This window comes from Neodiprion lecontei, chromosome 5, assembly GCF_021901455.1.
Source record: "Neodiprion lecontei isolate iyNeoLeco1 chromosome 5, iyNeoLeco1.1, whole genome shotgun sequence".
Lineage (NCBI taxonomy): Eukaryota > Metazoa > Arthropoda > Insecta > Hymenoptera > Diprionidae > Neodiprion > Neodiprion lecontei.
In genome coordinates, this window is record NC_060264.1 from 18,276,048 (window position 1) to 18,298,944 (window position 22,897).

At 38.0% G+C, this 22,897-nt stretch overlaps 1 protein-coding gene and 1 long non-coding RNA gene across 7 annotated transcripts in view; one reads left to right on the top strand and one right to left on the bottom strand.

Annotated features, from left to right (window-relative positions):
* Positions 1 to 2,324: 2,324 nt before the first annotated feature.
* On the top strand, positions 2,325 to 3,565 carry LOC124294766. Its single transcript, XR_006904697.1, has 2 exons — positions 2,325 to 2,856; positions 2,986 to 3,565. It is a non-coding gene; the product is annotated as an uncharacterized LOC124294766 (long non-coding RNA).
* A 1,602-nt stretch (positions 3,566 to 5,167) lies between these two features.
* Positions 5,168 to 22,897, bottom strand: part of LOC107225507 (carboxypeptidase N subunit 2) — a 30,421-nt gene continuing 12,691 nt past the window's right edge. For 3 of the 6 annotated variants that reach the window (XM_015665999.2, XM_015666000.2, XM_046741726.1), the window contains exons 2-4: positions 14,740 to 14,845; positions 10,743 to 11,141; positions 5,168 to 9,175 (exon numbers count right to left, since the gene is read on the bottom strand). In XM_015665999.2, the coding sequence (XP_015521485.1) occupies positions 7,528 to 9,175; positions 10,743 to 11,122 (2,028 nt within the window). In that variant the 5' untranslated portion in view covers positions 11,123 to 11,141; positions 14,740 to 14,845 and the 3' untranslated portion in view covers positions 5,168 to 7,527. Of the gene's footprint in view, positions 9,228 to 10,742; positions 11,142 to 11,231; positions 11,357 to 14,739; positions 14,846 to 20,265; positions 20,289 to 22,897 lie in introns of those variants that run through there. The other 3 variants (XM_046741724.1, XM_015666001.2, XM_046741727.1) reach the window with 3 other exon arrangements.

The following is a 22,897-nucleotide window of genomic DNA, read 5'->3' on the forward strand; positions in this document are numbered from 1 at the left end:
TACCTTGGTGTGCTTCTGAAACACCTGGGCTAGCATCCATCCGAACCTCTCGTATCACCTCGACTGCCGGCGTACAGGGATGTAAAGTCCTTCCGACAGCCGAGGGACCAACTTCTCAAGAAGAAACCAGCTGCCTGCTTTCTTGGATACCGTAAGGATGGCATACAGGCCAGAGTGTAGCCTGCCATTTTCTGACTCACCGGCCAGGTGCTGGACCGTCCCCAAAAGTACTACGTCCAGTTTGATGAAGCCCTCGTTCTGTGGATCGACGCAGCCTTCCTATCAATAAGGACTATAATCATGTAAGTCATGGTTCACGACTTAGAGTTGCATTAAGCCGCCATGTAACTGCATGGTCTCTTTGATACATCGGGGGCAGCCGGCCACTACCTATAAGAACAAACCGGTGGAAGCGAACATAGAGTTACAGTCAGTCTCGCGTTCCACTCGGTAACTTTGACCGGGAGACATCCTTCGTACATGCCTCTGTCAAAGGAATCCCCAATGATAGGCAACCTGGACGGTAAGGTGAAACAGCTGAAAAATTGTACGAGTTGGCATCAATGACGTAATCGCGGGCAAGATATTACGTACGTGTCATCTATCGGCAATCTTCGAAAACGTGTGACGTAATCATAACCGATATTCACCACAAGAGGGATGACGCAATTATGGTGGGGAACAAACGACCAATCATCTAGAAGTAGGATCACGTGACGAACAACGGCGAAATCGGCATGAAATCGGTGATCCAGACTCCAAACTCTGCCTATTCTACGCTCAACCCGCAAGGAGACAGCTTCGCTACTACCTTGCTCTCGTTTTGATTTGCTTCAGTTACTTCCCTTGCTCCTTTACCGCTATCGCTATCGTTTGTTCCATCGCTACCGTTTTCTCACAACTCCACTACCGTTTGCATTATCGTTTAGCTTCTTTCTCTTCCTTTGTTCACCTTCCTTCTTACCCTTTTCTTTGCTACCGATAAGTTTAATTTAAAGTAGAATCAGTGCTTGTGTGCCTGAGTCACCGGCTAAGGTAAGGCTTCTGCCTTTGTATTGTATCGTTACGAAGTTGCTTATTTATAATTTCTATTTTCTTTCTTATCGTATTTGTCTTTCTTGGTTGCATCGTGTGATGCCAGTTTTTGTGTGAATCATGGTCCACGGCTTAGAGTTGTATTAAGCCGCCGTCTGATTGCATGGTTTCAATAATGAATTAATTCCGTGTCTTTGAGCGATCTCGTAACTACCGAATAAATAAATATTTCGTACTAGTGAATTTCTCTGATTATCTGCAAATTTCTATTGGTCGGCTTCTGTAAAATTCTACTATGTATATCTCGAGCTATATTTGCTTTGCTTTCTTCTTCATTTTCTGTGTAGTAGTGCTTATTATATTTTATTCCTTTTATCGCTTGCTACATTATATTTGCTATCGTATGTAACTACATGTTTTTTTTATTACAAATCGAGTTCCTTGAAGTACACCCAAGCGTAAATTAAACCGCTAAATACTACCGTACTTTTTCTATTGCTATTGGCAATTCCGTATTGTTTTCACTCGCTATTATTTTCTTTGTATTTCTCTGCCATACCGTAATTCTGTGTTAATTCGAGTTCTGCGTATTATTGCTGATTTTATTATAATAAGGTGTATTGAGTGTATTTCTTTGTTTTGCAAACTCTTCTCTGAATTTTTCAATCTCTCATAATTTCGTATTCTCTCGAAAGTTATATTTTGAGATTTCTTTGTGTAATTTCTCGAATTTCTTAATATTGTAAATCATTAATTCTATCGTCTACGAATAACCCTCTCGTAGATTGTCTTTCGTAATTTACAGTCCTTCCTATGCTCTCGTTTAAGCTACCGATTTCGTAAATTGTTAATGAATGTGAATCTTTCTTATCAGTTAGAATCTATGGTAACGTCTGTGTTATTCTTTTGTTATTATCTCCCAAGCTATGATCATTTTTGCTATCTATCGATTTGCAATAAAGTTCTCACCCTCGCTTTAAACTAACGGAATAATAATTCGCATGGCGTCATTCTTTGAAAATTGAGTAAAATCACGTCGCCCAGTGACGTGTAGTCTTAAGTAAAGTCTTGCTGTACATCGCTTCTTCCGACCTACGCGATTTTATTCAATTTCATTTTTGATGACTTATTGATCCTTGCTAACTTGTGTAACCTAACTTGACTGACTCGAATGCGTAAGCCTAATCAACAACATAATCGACTGATTGACCTGTTAATTTTCCCTGACTTGAGTTTATTCTTTATTTCTTCATTTCTTCAATTATTTAATTATCGTTAGCTGCCTTGAATGCCGCCGTTCTACCACTTTGTGTGTGTAGTAAATTTTTTTTTTTCAATATTTAGCTTGAAAATAAGTATACGGAACGATTGGCAATGAGAGAAAAATTATACGCCTTTTTGGCTTTAGATGTGTTGCTCTCTAAAGCCCAAAAGGGCTTATAAGTAAGTGTGAGCCCTTCTGGCACTAGCACCGCGATATATCAGTGTACACTTTTTTACATCCAAATTTCAAAAGGTGAAAATGTGAACCAAAAAAAATTCGGATCACTCCATGTATTGTACATTGTATATCTTGCTCATCAAAAGTTAAAAATCAAACATTTAAACTCATAGAAAAATGTTTGCTTTTATGTGAACCTGATTTTTTAAAAATTTTTTTATTCAACTTTAGGATTAAATATACAACCCACTCACGTTTTGTCGGAGCGACCAAAAAATTAAAATGGAAATACTTTTTTATACGAATCGAAAATATCTCATAATTATTTATTCGAAAATCATTTTCTTGCAGTGAATTAGTTGGTGGAGAACGCCTCATATGTGAGTTTCGTTTACGTTTTAGTGTTAACATATAACCAGATCTTTTCTTTATGAACTAACACCTTGTGATCTAGTTTGTTTTTCTTTTGTTTACTTGGTTTTCCGGATCTGCACGTGCGATAAAACTAGTTCTATTCTACACACAAGAGTTCATTGGCACATGTCACCGCAGCGGTGACAACAGGCATTAAGGAAAAGCAGAAGAAGAAAACGAAGAAGAGGAAAAAGATGTTCAATGTCCCAGAGCTGAGTGGGGGATTGTTTACGGTATTCAGTCAATGTCTTTATTTCAAAAAAATCATTCAACGGGTTTGTTTTTACGTCAAGATGAAGCGTTTATTATCATGTGAACATCACAAGCTCGAGACAGTCTTTTGGCAATCCATAAATAATATTCTATGTTTCAATTTTCACGTACATTTACGACTAGTAAAAAAATTATTCGATTTCTCTCTTCTTCTGTGTATCTATTTACCTACCTATCTCTCGTTTCATTATATCCTTACGTGTAAAATTTAACAATTTCACAAATATTCATCAATAGAAAACAGTAAATCCGATTAATATGTTAATTAATAGAGATGCGATGTAAATCGTACATGTAATATATCGAGTCATTTTCTGGAACGGACCTGCTCGCCACCTCGTTTATATGTGTAGCCAACTTCACTGCTAACTAACAGCACTGACTTAATTACATAATTATTTTTACGCAGAAATAAAGAAACAGCACGGATTCTACGAAATCACTATAGTATATTCATAGAATTCGTGCCATTTCTTTATTTCTGCGTCAAATAAAAATGTATTTGAGTATTTTTGTTCAGAATTGTGTATAAAATAGGGCTGTTAAATCCTTTTTTGCGTTTGAGGTATACGGACTTCGAGATTTTGAGGTATATATACGACAATGTCAAAATCGACCAAGGCACCCCCTTCATAGGCGATAGATTACGGTTAACCACGGTATAAGAATAAAGGCCGAAGCACACAAAACTCCAGAAGCCGCAGAACGCAGAAACTTATTGCGCATGCGCTATGGGTTCTCCACCAGACCTCTCACGTGACGAGAAGACAGAATGCAAACGATCATGGCGTTGTTTTTCTGAATGCTTCGCACGTATATGCTTTGGTGTCACGGTGTAAGAGTAAGTGGTTTTTAAAACGCATTTTTGCTTTATCTTTATTTCGTGCCTGTTTGATTACTTACTTTTGCGGCGGTTCGTACAGGCGGTTCGTATCGGCGGTTCGTACAGGCTGACCATCCCGAGTTTCAGCTGTCAAACTGTTTCTGGCGGCGTTATCGTTGATACGAATTTTCAAGGTTAGAATCTTAAATAATTGAGGTAGTGACTAGGAAAGGTTTAGGAAGCATTTGTTGTTGGGTCTTAAAGTTGATTCTTCAAAGAACGGTCGGAATTTAATGCTTATGCTCTTTGAAAATTCAAACGTACACATTTTGCGTACGTTGGCCCGCCTGCATCGCAGACAAGAATATCGCCGCGGGAAGATTTCGCCGACCAATGAGATTAAATAATTTGGCGCATGCGCGGTTGATTTTCAAGTTTCAAGAGATTGTCCCGGTATAAGTCTATGCTCACAGTTTGCCTTCTCATTTTACCCGCCTAGCGGCTGCACCCACTGTCTTGATCGTGCGACAGAGACAGAGAGAGAGAGACAAGGGCTCCAGGACTATCTCTGTCCTTCGGTCTTGACCTCAGCAGCCCCGTAAGACCGCACAGTCTATCTGTGTAAGTTTATGCTGTCAATTGTCAACCGGTGGATTCTAGGGAATTTGTTGTTTTCAGTGAGTTTGATTCAGACTGCGAGCATGGACGTGAATCAAAATTAAGCAAGTTGAATCGCGCACGCTACGAGCACATCCTTTAAAGAAAACCTCTCGGTATATTATAATTAAAACATTAGATAATGAAACTATCAGGTTATCTGAAACTCTTACTTCCATGATATCACTATAACATGTGCATATAATTCTCCGATGATGACCACTATATATTGCGAAATTGTTAATAGGAAAGTTGCAGGATTTGTTCTTTTTTTATTTATTGATCCGTTGGTCAAGATTCGTGAAAAAAAAATTACACTTGACAAGATAAACCACACTAAATGGCTAATTACAAAATAAAAATATAAAATTATATGTATCGCTTTGCTTAATCTTATGCACATCAATTTCTATCACAACTTTTTTGTAAAATATCAATTAACTATGCAACTTTCCTATTCCATTATCATTTTACGGAATCACCAATCATATCTTAAGAATTATGTAAGACTGTCAAACTTATAATTAGTTTTAAGCATAACTAGAAACCCATAATTTTATTCTTTTTTTCTTACAACATATGGCTCCTGGAATCCAGCTTCAATTCATATCGGATAGTAATTATCAGGCCTAATATCTAACGTGTAAATGGAATTAACAAATGCAAGTTGAAAATAATATTGATGGATAAAGTAGGACGAATAATGAAACTAGTAGTAGGTAAAATGTAAAAGAAAAGGACAAACACTTGAAAGTTTTTGTCCCGACGTTAAGCATGGTATTCAACCAATTCACAGACAAATCATTTCAGAGTTCGCTCAACGTTGTGATTGAGTTTCTTAAACGCTTTAACCAGGAGTTTGAACCGTTTACTACACATAATTTTCATACAATAAGTATTTGAATTCACTCTAGAATTCAAAATTATAATTTACTGAAGCGTTATATATTAGTCATCGCTACGACAAAATTAGAATAACTTACTGTTGTCTTATAATATATGTTTATGTAATTCGTGAGTACTACCATTCATACAATTTCAATAGTCATTTCGATTACTTCCTCATACCAAATCACACGTACTTAAGTATTCCCTGGATACAACGTTTCTTGTCGAATAAAATAATGGAATTGAATTTTCTCTCAATAAATTATAAATTAGTAATTTATAGAGTAAAAAGACATTGTGCATAATGACCAAGCAGGCTCAGTATAGCTATGGACACAGTGTTGTCCAAATTTGAAATTCCAGAGTCTTGGTTTAATTGCTCGTTATAATTGCTTTGATGTCGAACGGGACCAACAAGCAACTCAACTCGGCGATATGTTATTGCACGGGTTCGCCAACTTCGATTGCCAATTTTTTCCCAACTTTTGGATATGTTACTATACCTTCAAAAGGAAGTTCTGTCATTTTTAAAGGATTTCTGACCTCCTTGCTTATCAGTGGTAACTTCATAACTTTTAAAAAGATTTCAGAACACAGAACATAAAATCGTAAAGAACAGGTTTTATGTGAAATACCTCAAATTCCACCTCGGAGTTGGTAGAAAAATCCCCACAAATTTCACAAGTTGTCTTTCAAGGTTCGTAATTTCTCCAATCTATATGTTCTGATTCCAATTATAACTTACACACCACAATTCATCAAATAGGCCAACCGGCAACATAAGATTGAAGTTCACGAACGCTACCTAGACTTTTTGTTCTCTGCTTGACCATCAAAGTCGACCTATACGTTACAATTATCTACGATCAGCCACTGAATAATCGAATCGATATTGACAGTAATATCGAAGAGTCTTAAAATTTTCACCATGATCCAAAATATTTACAATTCATTCAACGTCTGTTCAAAAGATTTTCATTGCTTCACTGAAAAGCACAAGACAACGGTTTAAGGTTTGTAGAATAATTGAATCAAATATTTTTGCGTCAGCTCATCCCCTACAGACATTATTGAGAGTTTTCACCAGAATATACGAATATGATATATTTTTACATTAGGATGAGTACCCACGAATTTTCATCTTAATAAACTTATACGGATATATACGTGTAGATGGCTGAAAAAGTGGGTGAATATTAGGAATTTATATGTCAAGAAACAATTATTAACACTTATTATATATAACAATTATTCGATTCAATAGGATTTTTTTTAAAAAAGTATGAATATCGAGCTTCATTTCAATTTTTTTAATGTTATATCAATTAATAGGAAGCACTGTTATTGATAATGAAGTCAATTAGTTCGCTATGTGACATCTTTTGCACTGCTCATGATATTACATAAATGACTGTAACGACTACTTAAAATTTTTAGACAGTACTCGTACATAGTTTTCCACGATGCTGGTTTGTTCAATCTTACTTTGTTCAATTAATTAAAAAAAGCTGTGTAATTTTGGACAAAAAATCAAATTTTAACTTTGTAAAGTTGCTATTTTGTTGGTAATGTTATCAAAAATTGTTGGATCGTGGTGAAGAGGTTGAATTTGTCAAGAATATAGTCTCGAAATTTAATGTAAGTCGGTGGAACCGTTTTTGAAATATCGAGATCACGGCGAAATATGCCACCGAGCGAAATGTTTGTCGTTATTCTCGATAACAATACTTCCTGTGAATTAATTTTAATAAAAAAGATATCCAATGAAGCTCGATCTAAATACTTTTGAATAAAATAAACCCCAATTCAATTGCATAATCGGTTGTCCAAATATACATTTTCGAAAATTATCCACTTTTTCGCCGCTTACTCGCATCTACCCCCTTAAATCGAGCCGTCTAACAACCAGAGTAATGTTTTCAGCTCATAGTTCCCGATCTATGGGATTTCTCCGATGAGCCTGTATGACCGGATGTCGAAAACCGGACTCCAAAAGTCATGATTTTGCGCAGCTTGACTCCTTGACGTATTTCGCCCAAGTTCTGTGCGGCGTGAAATCGCTTTTCCTCATGAAATTCCGTCTATCGGCAGTCGCCTCACGGTTCTGGTCCACCATACTCCTGAAGATATCTTCGTCGTAGGCGCACGTCAGGGTCTTCTTGAACTTCGCAGAACCGGCAGAAAACTCGGCCGGCTGACTGCCAGCGAGTATGTGAAGGTCATTTTTGACGCGATCAGCCCAGGTCCACATTTCAACAACGTTGCAGTCGCATTTGAAGGGATTACCGATCAGGTTTAAGTGCCTGAGTCGGGGATTAAGCCTGAAAACGTGCGGGCGAATCGAAGTGAAGTTGTTGCTGCTGAGATCGAGCCACTCGAGAAGATGAAGCTTCTTCAAAAACTCAAGACTCTCCTTGGAGGACAACCTATTCCCAGACAAATTGAGACGCGTCAAATTCCGTGAGTTGATGAACGAGTCGATGGAGAAATTCGTTATGTTACAGTTGCTCAGATCGAGTGTTTCCAGCCGTGACAACTGCCTGGGCAACAGTGGCTCGCTCTCCGGGACTACGAGAGGATTTCCACTTAGCTTGAGCTCCACGATACTGGTGTATGGATGATCTCCGAAGACGTTCGGGTTTATCGGCGTCTTCAGGTCGCAGTAGTTGAGTTCAAGGCTCTCGAGCCGCGTGAGGTTTGTAAAGAGGCCTTGCTCGAGGGTGTGGAGTTTATTCCCGGAGAGAATGAGTCGCTTGAGCATAGTCATTTTGGAGAAAGTCTCGTTACCGACGTAGCCCAAGTTGCTGTAGGACATGTCGAGATACTCGAGCGACTCGAGCGGATTCAGAAGACTGACGAAAGCGTTGTTAAGCGGGTTGTGAGATATCTTCAGCTCCTGAAGATCCTGAAGGACGTGGAAGGCCTCGGGTAATTTATTTAGCCCGCAGTTGCTCAATGATAGTTTCTGCAGCTTCGGAAGATGACCCAAAACGGCCGTCAGGTCGGAGGCAAAGAGCGGATTTCCGTCCAAGTGGAGAACGCGCAGTTTGCTCGCATTCCTGAAGGCCTCCTCGGTCAGGCGGTCCTTCAGGTTGCAGTTGGAGAGGTCAAGGGACTGCAGATTCTGCAGATTGTGACCCAGCGTGCTGCCCACGTCGAGATGACGCAGCTCATTTTCAGCCAGGTTCAGCTGACGGAGGTACAGATTCTCCGAGAAAGCGTCGCCCGGCAACGTAACGATACTCGAATTCCGGATGTCGAGGTGTTCCAGGCGCGTCATGGGATGCAGGACGCTCTTCCAAGAAAGCGTTCCGAGCTTATTGTTCCTCATCTCAAGTTCACGGAGATTCTCGAGGTGCACAAACGCCTCCGGCGAGACGAAAGAGAGGTTGCAATTGTTTAGCTGCAGGTACTCCAGGTTCGTCAAATGGTTGAACGGCTCCGGATCGATTCTCTCCAGGGGATTGTTAGAGAGGTCGAGTTTGTTCAGTGCTGTTGTGTTGTAGAAGAATTCGGTGCTGAGACGATGAATACCGCAGGAGTTTATGTCCAGGTACAGGAGAGAACGTGACTTCAAAAAGTGACCGTCGATATGGGACAGAGGATTGTTCTGCAGCTCCAACGTTATTAGACCCGGACTGTCCCTGAAATGATAATGCATCTGATTTGATGAATTGGTTGCTAATGGTTGTTAACCTGAAAACATACCAAGAGTAAATGGTAAAATTTAGCAGGCTGAGCGACCAACTGCGCATGCGCCGGCCGGCAGTGTTGCCAACTTGTTGCCTTCTCTGCTAGATTTGATGGTTTTGGGGACATTGTGGTAAGTAGATACGTCTGTTTAGCGATTAGCAGAAAATCTAGTGTCCTTAAGGTCAATTGAAACTTTCAATAGGAAAATTGGTGATTTAAATGTGAAAGTTTGTGATTTTTCAGAAAATTTCGTGTCATTAGCGGAAAATTAGGCGATCTCGAAATTCATGCGATGTTCCAGTAGAACATTATTTATGGATCATTATTGAAAACAGGAAGTGTTGCAAACTCAATTCCAACATAGAGTTTCGTGAATTCCGCCAAAAACTACTAGACGCCTCTGCATTAGCTCTAGCAAGTATCAAATTGACGAAAACATCCATTATTTAATTTATTTTCGTGATAAATCTCGGTGAACTTGCAGATAAAAATATTGCCGCGGTATAATCTCACCGGCCGATACAGTTCAATTATCATGCGCATGTTCAGCTAGTCGATCAGCCTGCTAACTTTTACTAGTTCCTCTCATCGTCAGTATAATATTCACATAATAATTTGATACGTTAATTTAATTTAAAGCAAGTTTTTTGCTGATAATTAAAGACTCAATTTTCTTTCCCTACTATTTATAATTACGTGTTTGAAACCACAAGCTTCGTCGTTGAAGCCTGAAAACTAATTCTAACAATTATCTTGAGTATCGTTAGTAAAACGCGAATAAGACTTGTATCCCTCAAGTTTCAATTCACTACTACTGAACCTAAAGCCATTCTTACCTAATGAACTACACACTAAAAACTAGTCCTAAAGTGTTTTGAGCAGAGTCAAGTGACAGACTCAAGAATATTTACGAGAATCAGTCCAATTTATTTCGTATAACTTCACAACGATTTGACCGCACTATTGTCAGAAGGTAAATATCCTACAGATTTTTAACCCACTTATTTTGCGGCGAAAGGAGCTTTCACCCTTTCAGAAAGGTTAACCATTCCAGTGTACATACATGTAAAAGATTTATAACAAAGATTTTACTCGAACCGAGGATTTTACGAAAAAATGGAATCGAATATCCTAAATAATCTTATATTGGTCACGTGTCTGTATGCTCAAAAAACGTCAACCCCATACGGCTAACTTTAGTGAACAAAAACTAATTTTAGCTATGAAACATTTTTCTTGGATAAAATATGTGCAATAGAGCAGTTTTGAAAATAGCGGCTATTCGATTTTTTTGACTGAATAATCAGAACTTTGGTTAAATTTTTGGCCTTAGAACTTGCCTCGCAATGCCGAAAAACTCGTCAAACTTGAAGGGAATTATTCGATTTCAAACTGTTGAACATATTTAAAAGAAAAGCCATGTCCTCAACCGACTGAATATGGCACGCCAAGAAACGAAGGGATAACGCACTACGCATAACAACATGTAACATCACAAGATAAAGTAAAATTGCTAACCCGAACGTATCTGGATCAATGGTGGTGATCATGTTGTACGAGAAGTCAGCATCAAGGAGATAAGCGAGTCCGGCAAAAGACTCGCGAGTTAGACGAGTCAGACGGTTGTGCGCCATTTGCAAACGCCGCATTTTAATCCCTTGGGGAAATGGGGAAATCTCAGCAATGTTATTTCCGTTCATATCCAAAATGTAAACATTCGGGCTGAGCTCGTTGTAAGGAATCGTGGTCAGGTTGCTCTCGGAGCAATCCGTCACCCAGTTGATCCGAAAATAATGGCAATGACAGTCAACGGGACATTCTTGCTCCTCCAATTCACCGTTGAAAGAAACGGCTGACCCAACCAAAGCCGCCAGGAGCAGCAGGATTTTTAGCGTCATCTTCGTCACAGCATAAGACCTGAAGTGAAATTTACGTAAATTACTATCGGTCTTTCAACCTGCAGCGATACATCGTATTGGAATATTTCGTGTGAAGAGGTTAGGTTACGTTTAGGATGTTCTTCAAAAGTCCGATTGAAGAAGGAAAATGTGGTGCTTAGAGATTTGGTTTATCAGAACATCAAAAGTTATTGCAAAGTTGTTTTCCTCTCATCAAATACACGCAGAGAGAAGCTGTTTAGAAGAATTAGGTTTTAATCAGATATCGGCTATAAACAATTGTTTGTGTTGTACTCGGCAAATTTATATTTATTAATTACAAATTGTAAATTACAATTTTAATTTATAATTGAAAAACAAAATCAATAATAGTGTAATTCTGCAAACGACATTGATTCCGTACAAATTACAAAAGTAGTTTTGTTTGATTCAATTACAAATTACCTTGGTAACTTTCTTTGTAAGTATCGTTTGCATAAGCAATCTATAATTGAAACGTAAATACTCGAGTGATTTGTACGTAAAATGAAATCGATCACTGAATTAATTTTCAATTTAAACGGAATCAATTACACATTACAAAAGTATCGATTTCAAAATATAATTGGAACTGTCCAACAATTGAAATATATTAAGAAATTGGTAGAAAATATTGTAAAGCTGTAAAATTGCAGTATAACGTGAGTTGATTTTGAATAAAATTCTACTTGTAAGAGTAACCGAGTCGAATCTTATAGTATTATCCCAAGTTCACGTGCGTGGAAAACTGAATGGCTTGGGTTCGCTGCCAGAAGTGAAACTTCGTACCCGAAAGATTTTCGAGGACGACGATTACGAATATAAGGTCGTTGTTCGGAATTTTGGAATTTCGAAATAGCGGATCCAACATTGCTGAATGCAGATTTAAATAACATAAACATCAGTATTGTAATTGTAACGTTGATATTTTTCAAATTTCGGAACTTCGTACAAGTCTGACTGTTTTTTTGCTCTTTGCCAAGCATATACCGCGTAGTTTTTATACTGTAATATCTTGTATATTTCAGAAGGAAAACGCTGAAATGGCTCTGTAATTTGGAGAATAGAAGAAGAAAAATAACAGCGATGATTCTTATCACTGACGGCCTCTGTTCCACGAGTTTTCTGAAGGCCTGAGAAAATCCAGAAGCTAATAACCTTGTCTCTCCTATGGGCAGTCAAGGCTCGAGAGCGAAACACGAAGGGAATGGGGCGAACGACCCCCGAGGGTCTCAGAGACGGAAAAGAAATCTACGAGCGGAGGGCGAAACGGAAGAGGAAGGTCCCGGCAAAATTGTTAGCTATCTTCTCATCCTCCCGTGTGAAGAGAAGAGAACCGGGTTATAGGCAACTTTGGTTTCTCGTCCTGCAGACGCGCAAAGCAGCAACCGACACTCGGGGAAAATTATTTCACAGCTAGGCATTGTGTACATCATTTTCTTCGTGCCTCTGTTAAATTCAAGTAAATTGATTCGCAAAGTGTAGTCAAATTTACCAAATCATAAAAGTCAAGAATTGATTAGCACAATCAAATAATATGTTACATCTTGAATCTACGAAATGTATTCCTAAAGTGGTAAAATAATTTCTACGACACCTCGAATATACTTTCTCGCAGGAGAAGTAACGTAAACAGTTATTAACATGAGCTCCGGGTGCCTGTCCAGTAAAGTCATCGCAACTGAAACATTAGTCGTCCACTACCGTTGAATGAGTCTTCCATTAACATAGTATGAAGCTGAAGTTGGTAACGTTATTGTAATTCACGTTTCGGATAAAATAGTTATTTAGCAGTTTCAAGAATGCATGAGATGCGGTAAATTATATACATATTTGGAAAACTTGACTACTTCAAAGTCACTATAAAATTTCAAAATAGTGATTTTTCCCCTCTATGTTTGTGATATTAACGTTGCTAACTTCAGTATCTTCATGTAGTGGCGTATTTCTTTTCTGAAGTTCATTTGGCCAGTCAATTTCAACAAGATAAAAATTTTGGTCTGCTGATACGATTATCTTTCAGCTCGTGGTACCAACCAAGCCTTTCGTTAGGTAAGACTAGAAAAATGTTTTTCTCGCTTACAAAATAACGCGAGTAAATTTTTTGGTTTCTTTGACACTCCGTTCCGTTTAATTAAGACAATCCCGGCTGTCAAAATTAAGAAAAATTGTGGACGCAAGTGAACTCTGCGCACTCATGTGAGAATTAAAATATCACACCCAGCGATTATACGCAAGTAATCGACTATTTTTCAAGCTGAGACGTATAAATTTCGGTTTTATTATCCAAGGCGACAATTCACGCTCGGTAAAAACTCGGTTGGAATTATATCGACACTCGGAGCAGTTTGGCGGAAGAAGAAGCAGCAGCAGCGGCATAACGCGGTTCTCACCCCGCTAACAGAGATCCTCCCCACGGTATGCATAAATTTCAAGCCTTCCCCATCGCCGCATCTTTTACATTCTGATTTCGTGTTGCCAGAAATATTCATACATTCTTTTTTTACGACGAAATTGTCTTCTTTATCTTATGGGGATTCCCATAAGCTTGAGGGCCGACTTGGCGACGCCGACGCCGCACGTCTTCCGGCAAACTGAGGGTACTACATATCTATGCACACGCGTTTTTTCTTCAAGTATTACCCCTGCCGACTACGCAAAGTGTAGCAACTAGTTGCTAAAGATGTTGAGAAATTTTGCAACGATATATACAGGTATGTTTGAATGGGATAAATGATCTTAGGATGATATTGACCTGCAGTTTTAGATAGGGATTCAAGGAGATTTTTTTTATGACGGAACAAAGGAAAAAAAACATTTTTTTTTACCGAATTTGAAACATTTTAATGTAATTTAAGAATTCCAGTTCTTTCAAGCATGAAAGTCTTCACAAGAACACTCCTGATCTTTGCAGAATAGAAGTTTGGATGAAAATCTTTTGCAAGCTTAGGTTATTCCTGGTTTTCATTTCATAATAAAATTGTTTTACCAATCTAGCCACTAGAATTCACACTGGAATTTCCTCCGTTGTAAATGTTTTAGGATTACCTTCTGACGCATTTCAGATTCCAGAATTTGGAATTAGTTGAATGATGAATTTGAATTCTTTCAATTCCAAGTTATGTTTGTCAAGTTTTATTGAAAAATGGTAATTAGTTTATTTCAGTGGCCCCAAAATAAGTTTTAAACCGACTGGAACTGTAGCTAGCGTAAAAAATCAACAGAAACTCCAAAAATCAAATAAATTTCTTACAAAACTAATTACACGATGCGATTGAAATTGCGCGTATCTTAGGTTTGCAAAATTTAAAATCTACTGGTGTCAAGAAACGATCGCATTTTCGGATAGAGCAAAGGTATTTCAGACCACATAAGAACTAACTGTATTGATAATTGGGAATTATATAGCAATCCACGTAATTTGTGCGGCCATAAGTTCCGCTTTGAATTTTATTCACAGGTTTTTGCTGATGATAAAATCAATTCACGGTTAACGCTAATCGAATTTGAATAATCTCCGGTAGAATTTGGTAGTTGAACAATTGATCAACGAGATTCTGTACAGTGTATACAATCAACAGTAAACTCAAACAACTTACTTGAAATTTTAGTGTTTTTGTTAGCCAAGCCCTGGTGGGCTTTACTATATGAGCGAGAGTCAGGCAGGTCGATCAGCGTCTATTGATGTCCTGATGCGTAAGCCTCCTATAAGGATAACAGACGGAAAAGTTAACAAAATGTGATGAAAAAAGTCTCGGGTTCTTTACAGTTAGCGCAAAACTGAAACTGAATGCAATATGTACTATTAATTATGATTTCTGATAAGCAAGAAAAAGTAATTATTGTCACCGACTGTTTATGGTAATTCAAACAGAAGAGTCGTTTCAACATAATAATTTAGTAAGCACAGAAACTTTATATTCACTTTATATAACCGCTAGGGCTGTCTGATGAATTAATTAATCGGCAAATCGATTCTCTTACTTCCGATTGACTGATAATTTGAAAATCAAAGGTTTCTGGAGTCGTAAATTACAAACCTGGCAAACCTCAAAATTTGGTAGCCAGTGATTTTAGAGATTACTGATCACGAATTTGAAAATCAAATTCTGAAATACAGGAGGGCTGATTTTTTGGGCCCACATTCTGAATTTTAGAATTTAAAGTTCAAACGCGTAATCAACGTTCTCAAGAATCCTCGTCTACAGAGTTTAATCAAAAGCAAATAATTTCTGAAATTTTAAACCGCCATGTTGGATCGGTGAATTCGAACTCGAAGACCGTCGATTTTCAAATACCAAGTTACTCAGCGATAAAGAAAACATAAGTCCCGAAATTGGGCAAATGGCCAACTTTGTTGCATTTCTTTCACGTATTTTACTATATCCTCATTTTTCATTCGCAACAAGCGTTATGCACTCACATTACGGGAGTTACCGGACAACATGGACGTATATCCGGCACTTTTATGAACAATATTACACTCAGAAGTTATCGGCTTTAAAGATTTAACGGAAAATTCGGCTAATAATAATTTTGTCAAGCCGACAGTACAGTAGATACCAAACGACTGCTCTGATGGGATGTAAGCGGGTGATTTTGTCCTGCATCTGCTGTCTGTAATCCCTTTATGCGTTTCTTTCTCTTCCTCTCACTATCTTTCTCTCTCTCCCTCTCTCTCTCTCTCTCTCTCTCTCTTTCTCGTTCTGTCTCGTTACTACATCCTATTGTTACACAATCTCCCCATTTGAATTGGTTTTTGTGTCAATATAACAGGCATTCACTATCCCCCATAACACAACTAATTGACTCTTAATTTGATGAAATCGACTATGGCAATTTGCAATCGTCGTCCTTTATACGATATGTCTGTTATGCCCGTCATCAACTGATATATATATTCTAATGTGAACCTGCGTTACGAATCGGAAGTGCCATATGCTGAGTACGGTGAGAAAAATTTCATTTGTTATAGTTGCTAAGAAATTTCATGTGAAATTCGGGGTATCGTTTTAATAACGACTTTGATACTGTTGGAATTTAATGAAAATCTGATACAAGTAACTATTTAGTGAGATTAAAGATGTGAACAGGATATTTTGGGGTTGTACCGACATACATTCTGTTTGTTTAGTTTAGTAGATTTTTTGAGTTAAATGAGTCTTTGACGTCAATTTATTGATTTACCAGCATCAAATTATCCATGCAAGCGGCCGTGATAAAAATAATCGTAACGCATACTACATTTTTTTGGTTACAACTATAAAACTGATATTTATTTTGCACTCAGAAATTAGTAATGTTGACTCGAGGAATCATTTGAAGGACTCGAGTTTGCAAAATGTGAATATCTTCCATTTAATCATCGTTTCGTAAATATAAGAGCATCATAAATTTGCAAAATAATGATTTTTCCTTCCGAGCTAAATTTTACTTCCGTTAAATCACGCAACGAGTGAACAAATTTTATAAGCAACTCTGATAAAATAATTCAATCACAATTTAATACGCAACTAATCTATGGAATATAGTTTAATACAGAATAAATTAGAATGAAAATAATATATTGTACACAATGTACACAGCCTAGAATAAGGTGAAGATGCATTTTCAAAGCAAAAAAAATGACGCACGCATCATACAAATAAAATACAAAAATACAAAACACAGTCATGGTTGGCAACGCGAATCACGAAATCTTGCGAATTTTTTTCTGCGTATGTGCTTTTTATATACCCTTACTTCGCGTTCTTTTCGGTCAGTGAAGGAGTCGAAAAATATCGTCGACGTATATACTAAGTGAATTCTTATTTATGAATCTTCCTGCTCTCCTCGACCTCCGCGTTGAGATCTCGTATCGTATTTATAACGTCTAATGGAAGCAGCGGCCGACAGCACAATGGTCAAGCTGACCAAAAGAAGAAATGATTTACAACCAGCTCTTAGTTGCATTTTATTTTACATTCAAAACGGAGTGGGTGAAGCGTGGGCATCAAGTTGTGGAATCTTCGATCTAAGGGTGACCAGTCGTTACGAGAAGAAGAAAAGGGGGGCCGGAAGACTGCGGAAGAAAAATGACGGAATAGCAAATAGTCCGTCAATCCCGTGCAGCAGGAACGAAATCTTATTTCACTTTTCAGATATTTCCTCGAGCATGCCTGCGCAGCAGACCTTCGAAGCACTCACGAAGCGAATAAGGCACTGATATAAGTCACGCGAAGGGCGTAGATAGATATCCAGGGGGAGTCCCCAACGTCTCGCATCGCTGCGAGCTAAGCTGCTTGACACAAGCTGACGCTGAGGGGTAAAATATATGAGTAATTTATTGATTAGGCAGCACGTGTAGGGCGAATTTCGAAATCCTTGCTCAACGTGGAAGGCAAACTACTTTAAAAAAAAAAACAAAAAATTGGCATTCGGTTTTGTTCCGCACTGAGAAAAATTTCATTTGTTATAGTAACTAGAAAAATTCAGTAAAACACGTGTCGTTAAAAAAAACTGTTTGAATATCGTTGGAATTACGAAAAACGAGGTACGCGTAACCGTTTTGCGCTATTGTCGATCCTTTTTTGGTAATTGAAAGGCAAAATCAGATTGTGAGGTTTACTCTACTTTTTGGTTAAATAAGGCTTTGACGTCAGTTTATTGTTCCACAAGCATTAAATTTTCGCAACAGTTGCAAGAAAATCTGGTAACAGTCATCGTAATGAGAAAGAATAGTAACGGATACTAGACTTTCCGGTAACAGCTAGAAAACTAATTTTCATTCTCTACCTGGAACTATATTTTTCGATCGTGGTAGAAAATGAAAATAGTCAAAGACTGAGCGGTAACCGGAACTAAAAATTTCTCTCAGTGCAATTTGCCGCAAAAATGAGTGATTCGATTATGCTTAACCTTGTATGGATTTGTGGTGAAAGATCCTGAAAGTGACCTGGATTCTCGTTTCATCTTGATACGTTCGGTCGGAGCTGAACAATAACAAACAACAGCAAAACTGAAATTACGCCTAAAGGTATGCAATCTTGATTTCATTCGCGTGACATGGAACGACCTCACGCTCAGCAGACTGAAATGTGGAGAAATAGTCTACGCGCCATTGTATAGAATTGATTATTTGTACGTATATATTTGCCAATACCACGAAAACTGTTGAGTTGAATTTGGCAAATTTCTCTCAGTTGGACAGCGTAGACATTCAGAAAGAACACAGTATACGTGTATTTTCGATGAGACGATTACATCAAAATTCTGACGATTCTATGTTTTTGTTTACTATATTGTTACTCATTCTAATCTTTTTACATTTTTACCTTTATATATTTCAACTGTCAACATGTAGAATATGAATTCTATGAATTACATCTTCAAGTCTGTCAAAATGCGATATTGTGAGCCTTTGATTTTCTGATTTTGCTGCATTTTTATCGCCACGATCTTACTCGTTATTGGTATTTTATTTGCAGTGTTAAATAATTATTAGACATGGGGTTGAATTTTATTCTTTCAACATATAAACGAGAACTGTTTTCTACGACGGGTCGTTATAATCAGCTTATGACTTGAGCCACAAGATTAACCATATCTAAACCGGGTATAGTTACATTTTTTAAGGTAATTTGTAGAATAACCTTGAAATGTGTAAATATCAGCGATCTAGTCATAGTTAACTAATTTTCGATACTTTACTGTGGTCATACAATGTACGGATCAGAAAATGGAGTGAAATTTCCGTGGAAGTGGACTCATTCGGAGCTCAGAATGAAATGTGGTGAATTTTTAAATGTGCTCACATCAAAAGTCTGGTATGTAATATATATATATATATAGATATTAGGCCTAATATATATATACATTCGTTTTGGTCGAGTCAAAATAACTACGCGGACGAATCTTTCCGGCATGCTGTTTAGACTTACAGACCGTACATACATTGGAAATAAATATTTCTGCTGGACAAGAAGAATAAGATTTCAAGTCTTGGAAGTAGAATATACGGGGTATTCCACGCGAAACGGTCCGCTTCTCGGCCGATGGTCAACGCCAAATACTTCACTCCTTTTATATTTCAGATGGCTTTAAAGAAAACGTATTCTGACTGATTGTCAGTTATGGGTTTAAATTAGGCTTTCGTATTTTCGATCAACAGTTGGAATACAAAATGGAATAATGACTTGGAATTAATGTGTTTTACGGAGATCAAACCCCCAAGAAAATAGCTAATGGTATTTCAACCGGTAAAATACACTTGACGGGCAAATTCCTTTGTTCTGCACAGCTGGCATACGGTCACAAAAAGTATAAAACGTTGAGAGTCAGAGTGCAAGTGATCATTCAATCGGCAAATGGTAGAGCTCTTAGCGATTACATGTATTTCAAATTTAATTCGATCAAGCTTAATCGGAAGCTCCAATTTTTTATTTTCCGGCTCAAACCCCAATAGAAGCCCAAAGAAAGTTTACATTTTCTGGGTCAAACCTCAAGTTCGTGCTTTTTCCGGGCCCAAACGCAAGACTTTGGTCCATCGTTATATTAGTGTTACAAATTCCAACCTCACACTTAGATAAATATATCTTCGAAATAACTACATTCTAACTATAAATTGGAGATGTTCTTCAGATATTCGAAAACAAATTAACTTGACCTGGTACGCGTAAAGTTACAGACTTCTACTGTTACTAGTTGAACAATTAGGTTAATGGTATTATAACATCGCACACTCTGATCTGTATATGTCACGTTCAGTTTTTCGTACGTTAACAAAGCTTCTTTGTAACCGTTTTCAAAAAGTGATCGTCTTTGATTGAATAAAATAACAATTCAAAACAATATTTACAATCGGCATTGATGCTGGTACAAGCATTGTGAGCTCATTTCGAACACCTACTGGTTTCGATCTAACCAACACTAGGCACGTTTGAATTAATTTGTCTGTAATCATTCATAGATCTAGTCCATAAATATAGATCAATTTGTCCCAAAGATATCTATGTTGCACTGTCCCATCATGAATACGTAAGAAGTTTATACACAAAATGAGACTCATACAGTGTGTCCGGGGAAACGCTGCAGTATCTTGGGTTGCCTTACTACTAGGGAAACAAATATCGGTAAAACAGACCTACCGAGTCGTAATCACTTCGGTCAAGTCACATAATCACTTTAACGCGACTGCGGAACGCGATCACTGAACGTTTCAGCATAACAACGAAACACACAACTTGACAACACGGGCACTTTCAACTCACTCGTGAGGAATTTGATATTTGTTCCTTTTAGTCGTGGGCAACCAAAGATACTGCGGCGTTTACTCGAAAACACCTTGTATACGTATACTGGTCTGCATGATATGGTGTTCCAACAAGGAAAGAATTCGTACAACACCAATAAGAAACGGCTCGCATCAAATCAGTATGCAAGGATTCAAGTAACCTCTGTTGTCTCGTATGTGTCACACACCACGGTTGCTTTGTGTCATACTGATGAATTGTTTACGTCAATCACGACGCATGCACTGATCTCGTATTGGCTTGAGCACTGAGAGAAATTTTTAGTTCCGGTTACCGCTCAGTTTTTAACTATTTTCATTTTTTATCACAATCGAAAAATATAGTTACAGGTACAAAATGAAAATTAGTTCTGTAGCTGTCACCGGAAAGTCTAGTATCCGTTACTATTCTTTCTCATTACGATCACTGTTACCATATTTTCTTCTAACTGTGTACTGAATTTTTCTAATTATTATGACAAATGAAATTTTTCTCAACGAGCCTTGACGTGATCATTTTGCTGATCCGAATTCTTCCAAGTTTGGCGAGTCACGGTTTTGATACGAGTACTTTCAGCCGTTTGAATTTTGACGTAAAATTTCTTACTTTCCAAGTGGTAATGTACAGCCTTGTGACGTCACTAACGAGTTCACTCGGGCGAATATTCACAGCTATAAGTTGCAAAGCGTCGGTCGACGGGAAAACTTGGCCGCGAATCTTGATATACAGCTCGTGCCGAGTGATACACATGTGCGTTTCCGCACACCTACCTATCCGTGTGTTCCCAGAACAATGCACCGTCGGAGAGGTAAGGCGATAACGATTTCTGCGCGCAATATCTTTGCATCAGTGCGTATGCAATGGGCCGAACGGCGCCGGGGCGTCGAGAGTCGAGACTCGCGAGACTCTTATGCCGACATCCCCTGGCGAAAACATTATTTATCGTTCTCTTTGGTACGAAGGGTGGAGGATGTCGATGCGCGTCCACCGTCGCATCTCATCGTTGCACAACGACGATATAATATAACCAAATTTATGAATATGAATAAGAGAATCGAGATGCGGTTGACGCTCGTGATTCTGACGAGCGGGTCCAAGTTCCGAACTGTCATAGTCCGGACGGTAAGTTACGTCGAATTTCGAGGTTCCGAATGGACGAAACTTGAAATCACTAAAAATTCCAAGTGGTTGAAACCCAATTGGGCAAAATCACCGAAACTCTGAATAGTTGGAAATTCAGCATGGTCAAAACCCCGGATGGGCTGAACTCCGAGTTGGTCGAAGTTCCGAACAGGCGAGACACCTAACGGCTAAAATTTGGAATAGTCGAAACTCCGAGCAGGTGAAATTTCGAATGGTCAAAATAAAATTTCCAATGGTCGAAATCCCGAATGGTAATAACTCCGAACGGTGAGAACTCTGAATAGGTTAGAGTTTCAAATGATGAAAACTATGAACATCATCGACCATCATATATGCCGTAAACGCTTTACGGTATTTGATTATTTGAGGTTTTGACCATACAGAATTTTGACGTTCGAATTGTTTCGACATTCTATGTAATGTTCGGTCTAAATTTAGACAATTCGGATGACAGTTTTGAACTTTTTCGAGTTGAAGCCATCGTTTAATCCAGTTATGGCCATATTCTTTATGCGAAATCTAAGCTTATAGGTCACAAACGGCGAGGACGTGCTTTTATCTACGTGAACACCAATTTCAAAACAATACCAAGATGCGTACCAAAACTTGCTGAAGGATAAATTTTTATTACGAATCGAGTGATCGAAGAAATTCAAAGTCAAATTGATAAATTTTGAATTTTATACAAAGGCTGACAAGTAGTATATTTACGCTTTGTAAGAATACAAGGCCCATTTGGAATTCCAACAGTTGGAAATCGAATTAATTATTTCCATTTTCGGACATCAATTTCCAGCGATTTCTACCTTATCGTGCGATTATTATAGATTTCCAATGATTTCCTAACCCTCTGAGCGGTTTCCAGGGTTTGCTGGATTCGACAAGGATATCACGACCAATCATTGAAAATCACTTGGAACTCTCAGAAATTACTAGAAACCAAACGAAATTACATCGTAAACTGTAAATTGGCGAAGACGCAGGATGAGACAAAAATTATTAGAAATCACTTAACATAGATGTCAATGTATTGACGCCAATTGTCATATACCGCAAGACTTGGAAAGATTTCTATGATTTTGAACGCAATAGCCGCGACGATTTCTTCAGCGCAATCGCACATGTGATTTCAAGTAACTTGCAATGATTTCCAGTTGTTTCGGTAACGAACTTCAACGAACGTTTAAGAATCAACCATAGTCATGCGGAAAAGTTTTTCGCGAACATTTCGTACGGAAACGATACCTTACGTGGTAATATTTGGCCAGAAATAGCGTAGGCCTGTATCAAGATATCCGAAAAAGTTGAGTGCACAAACCAACCATCACGAAATCTTATCACCGAG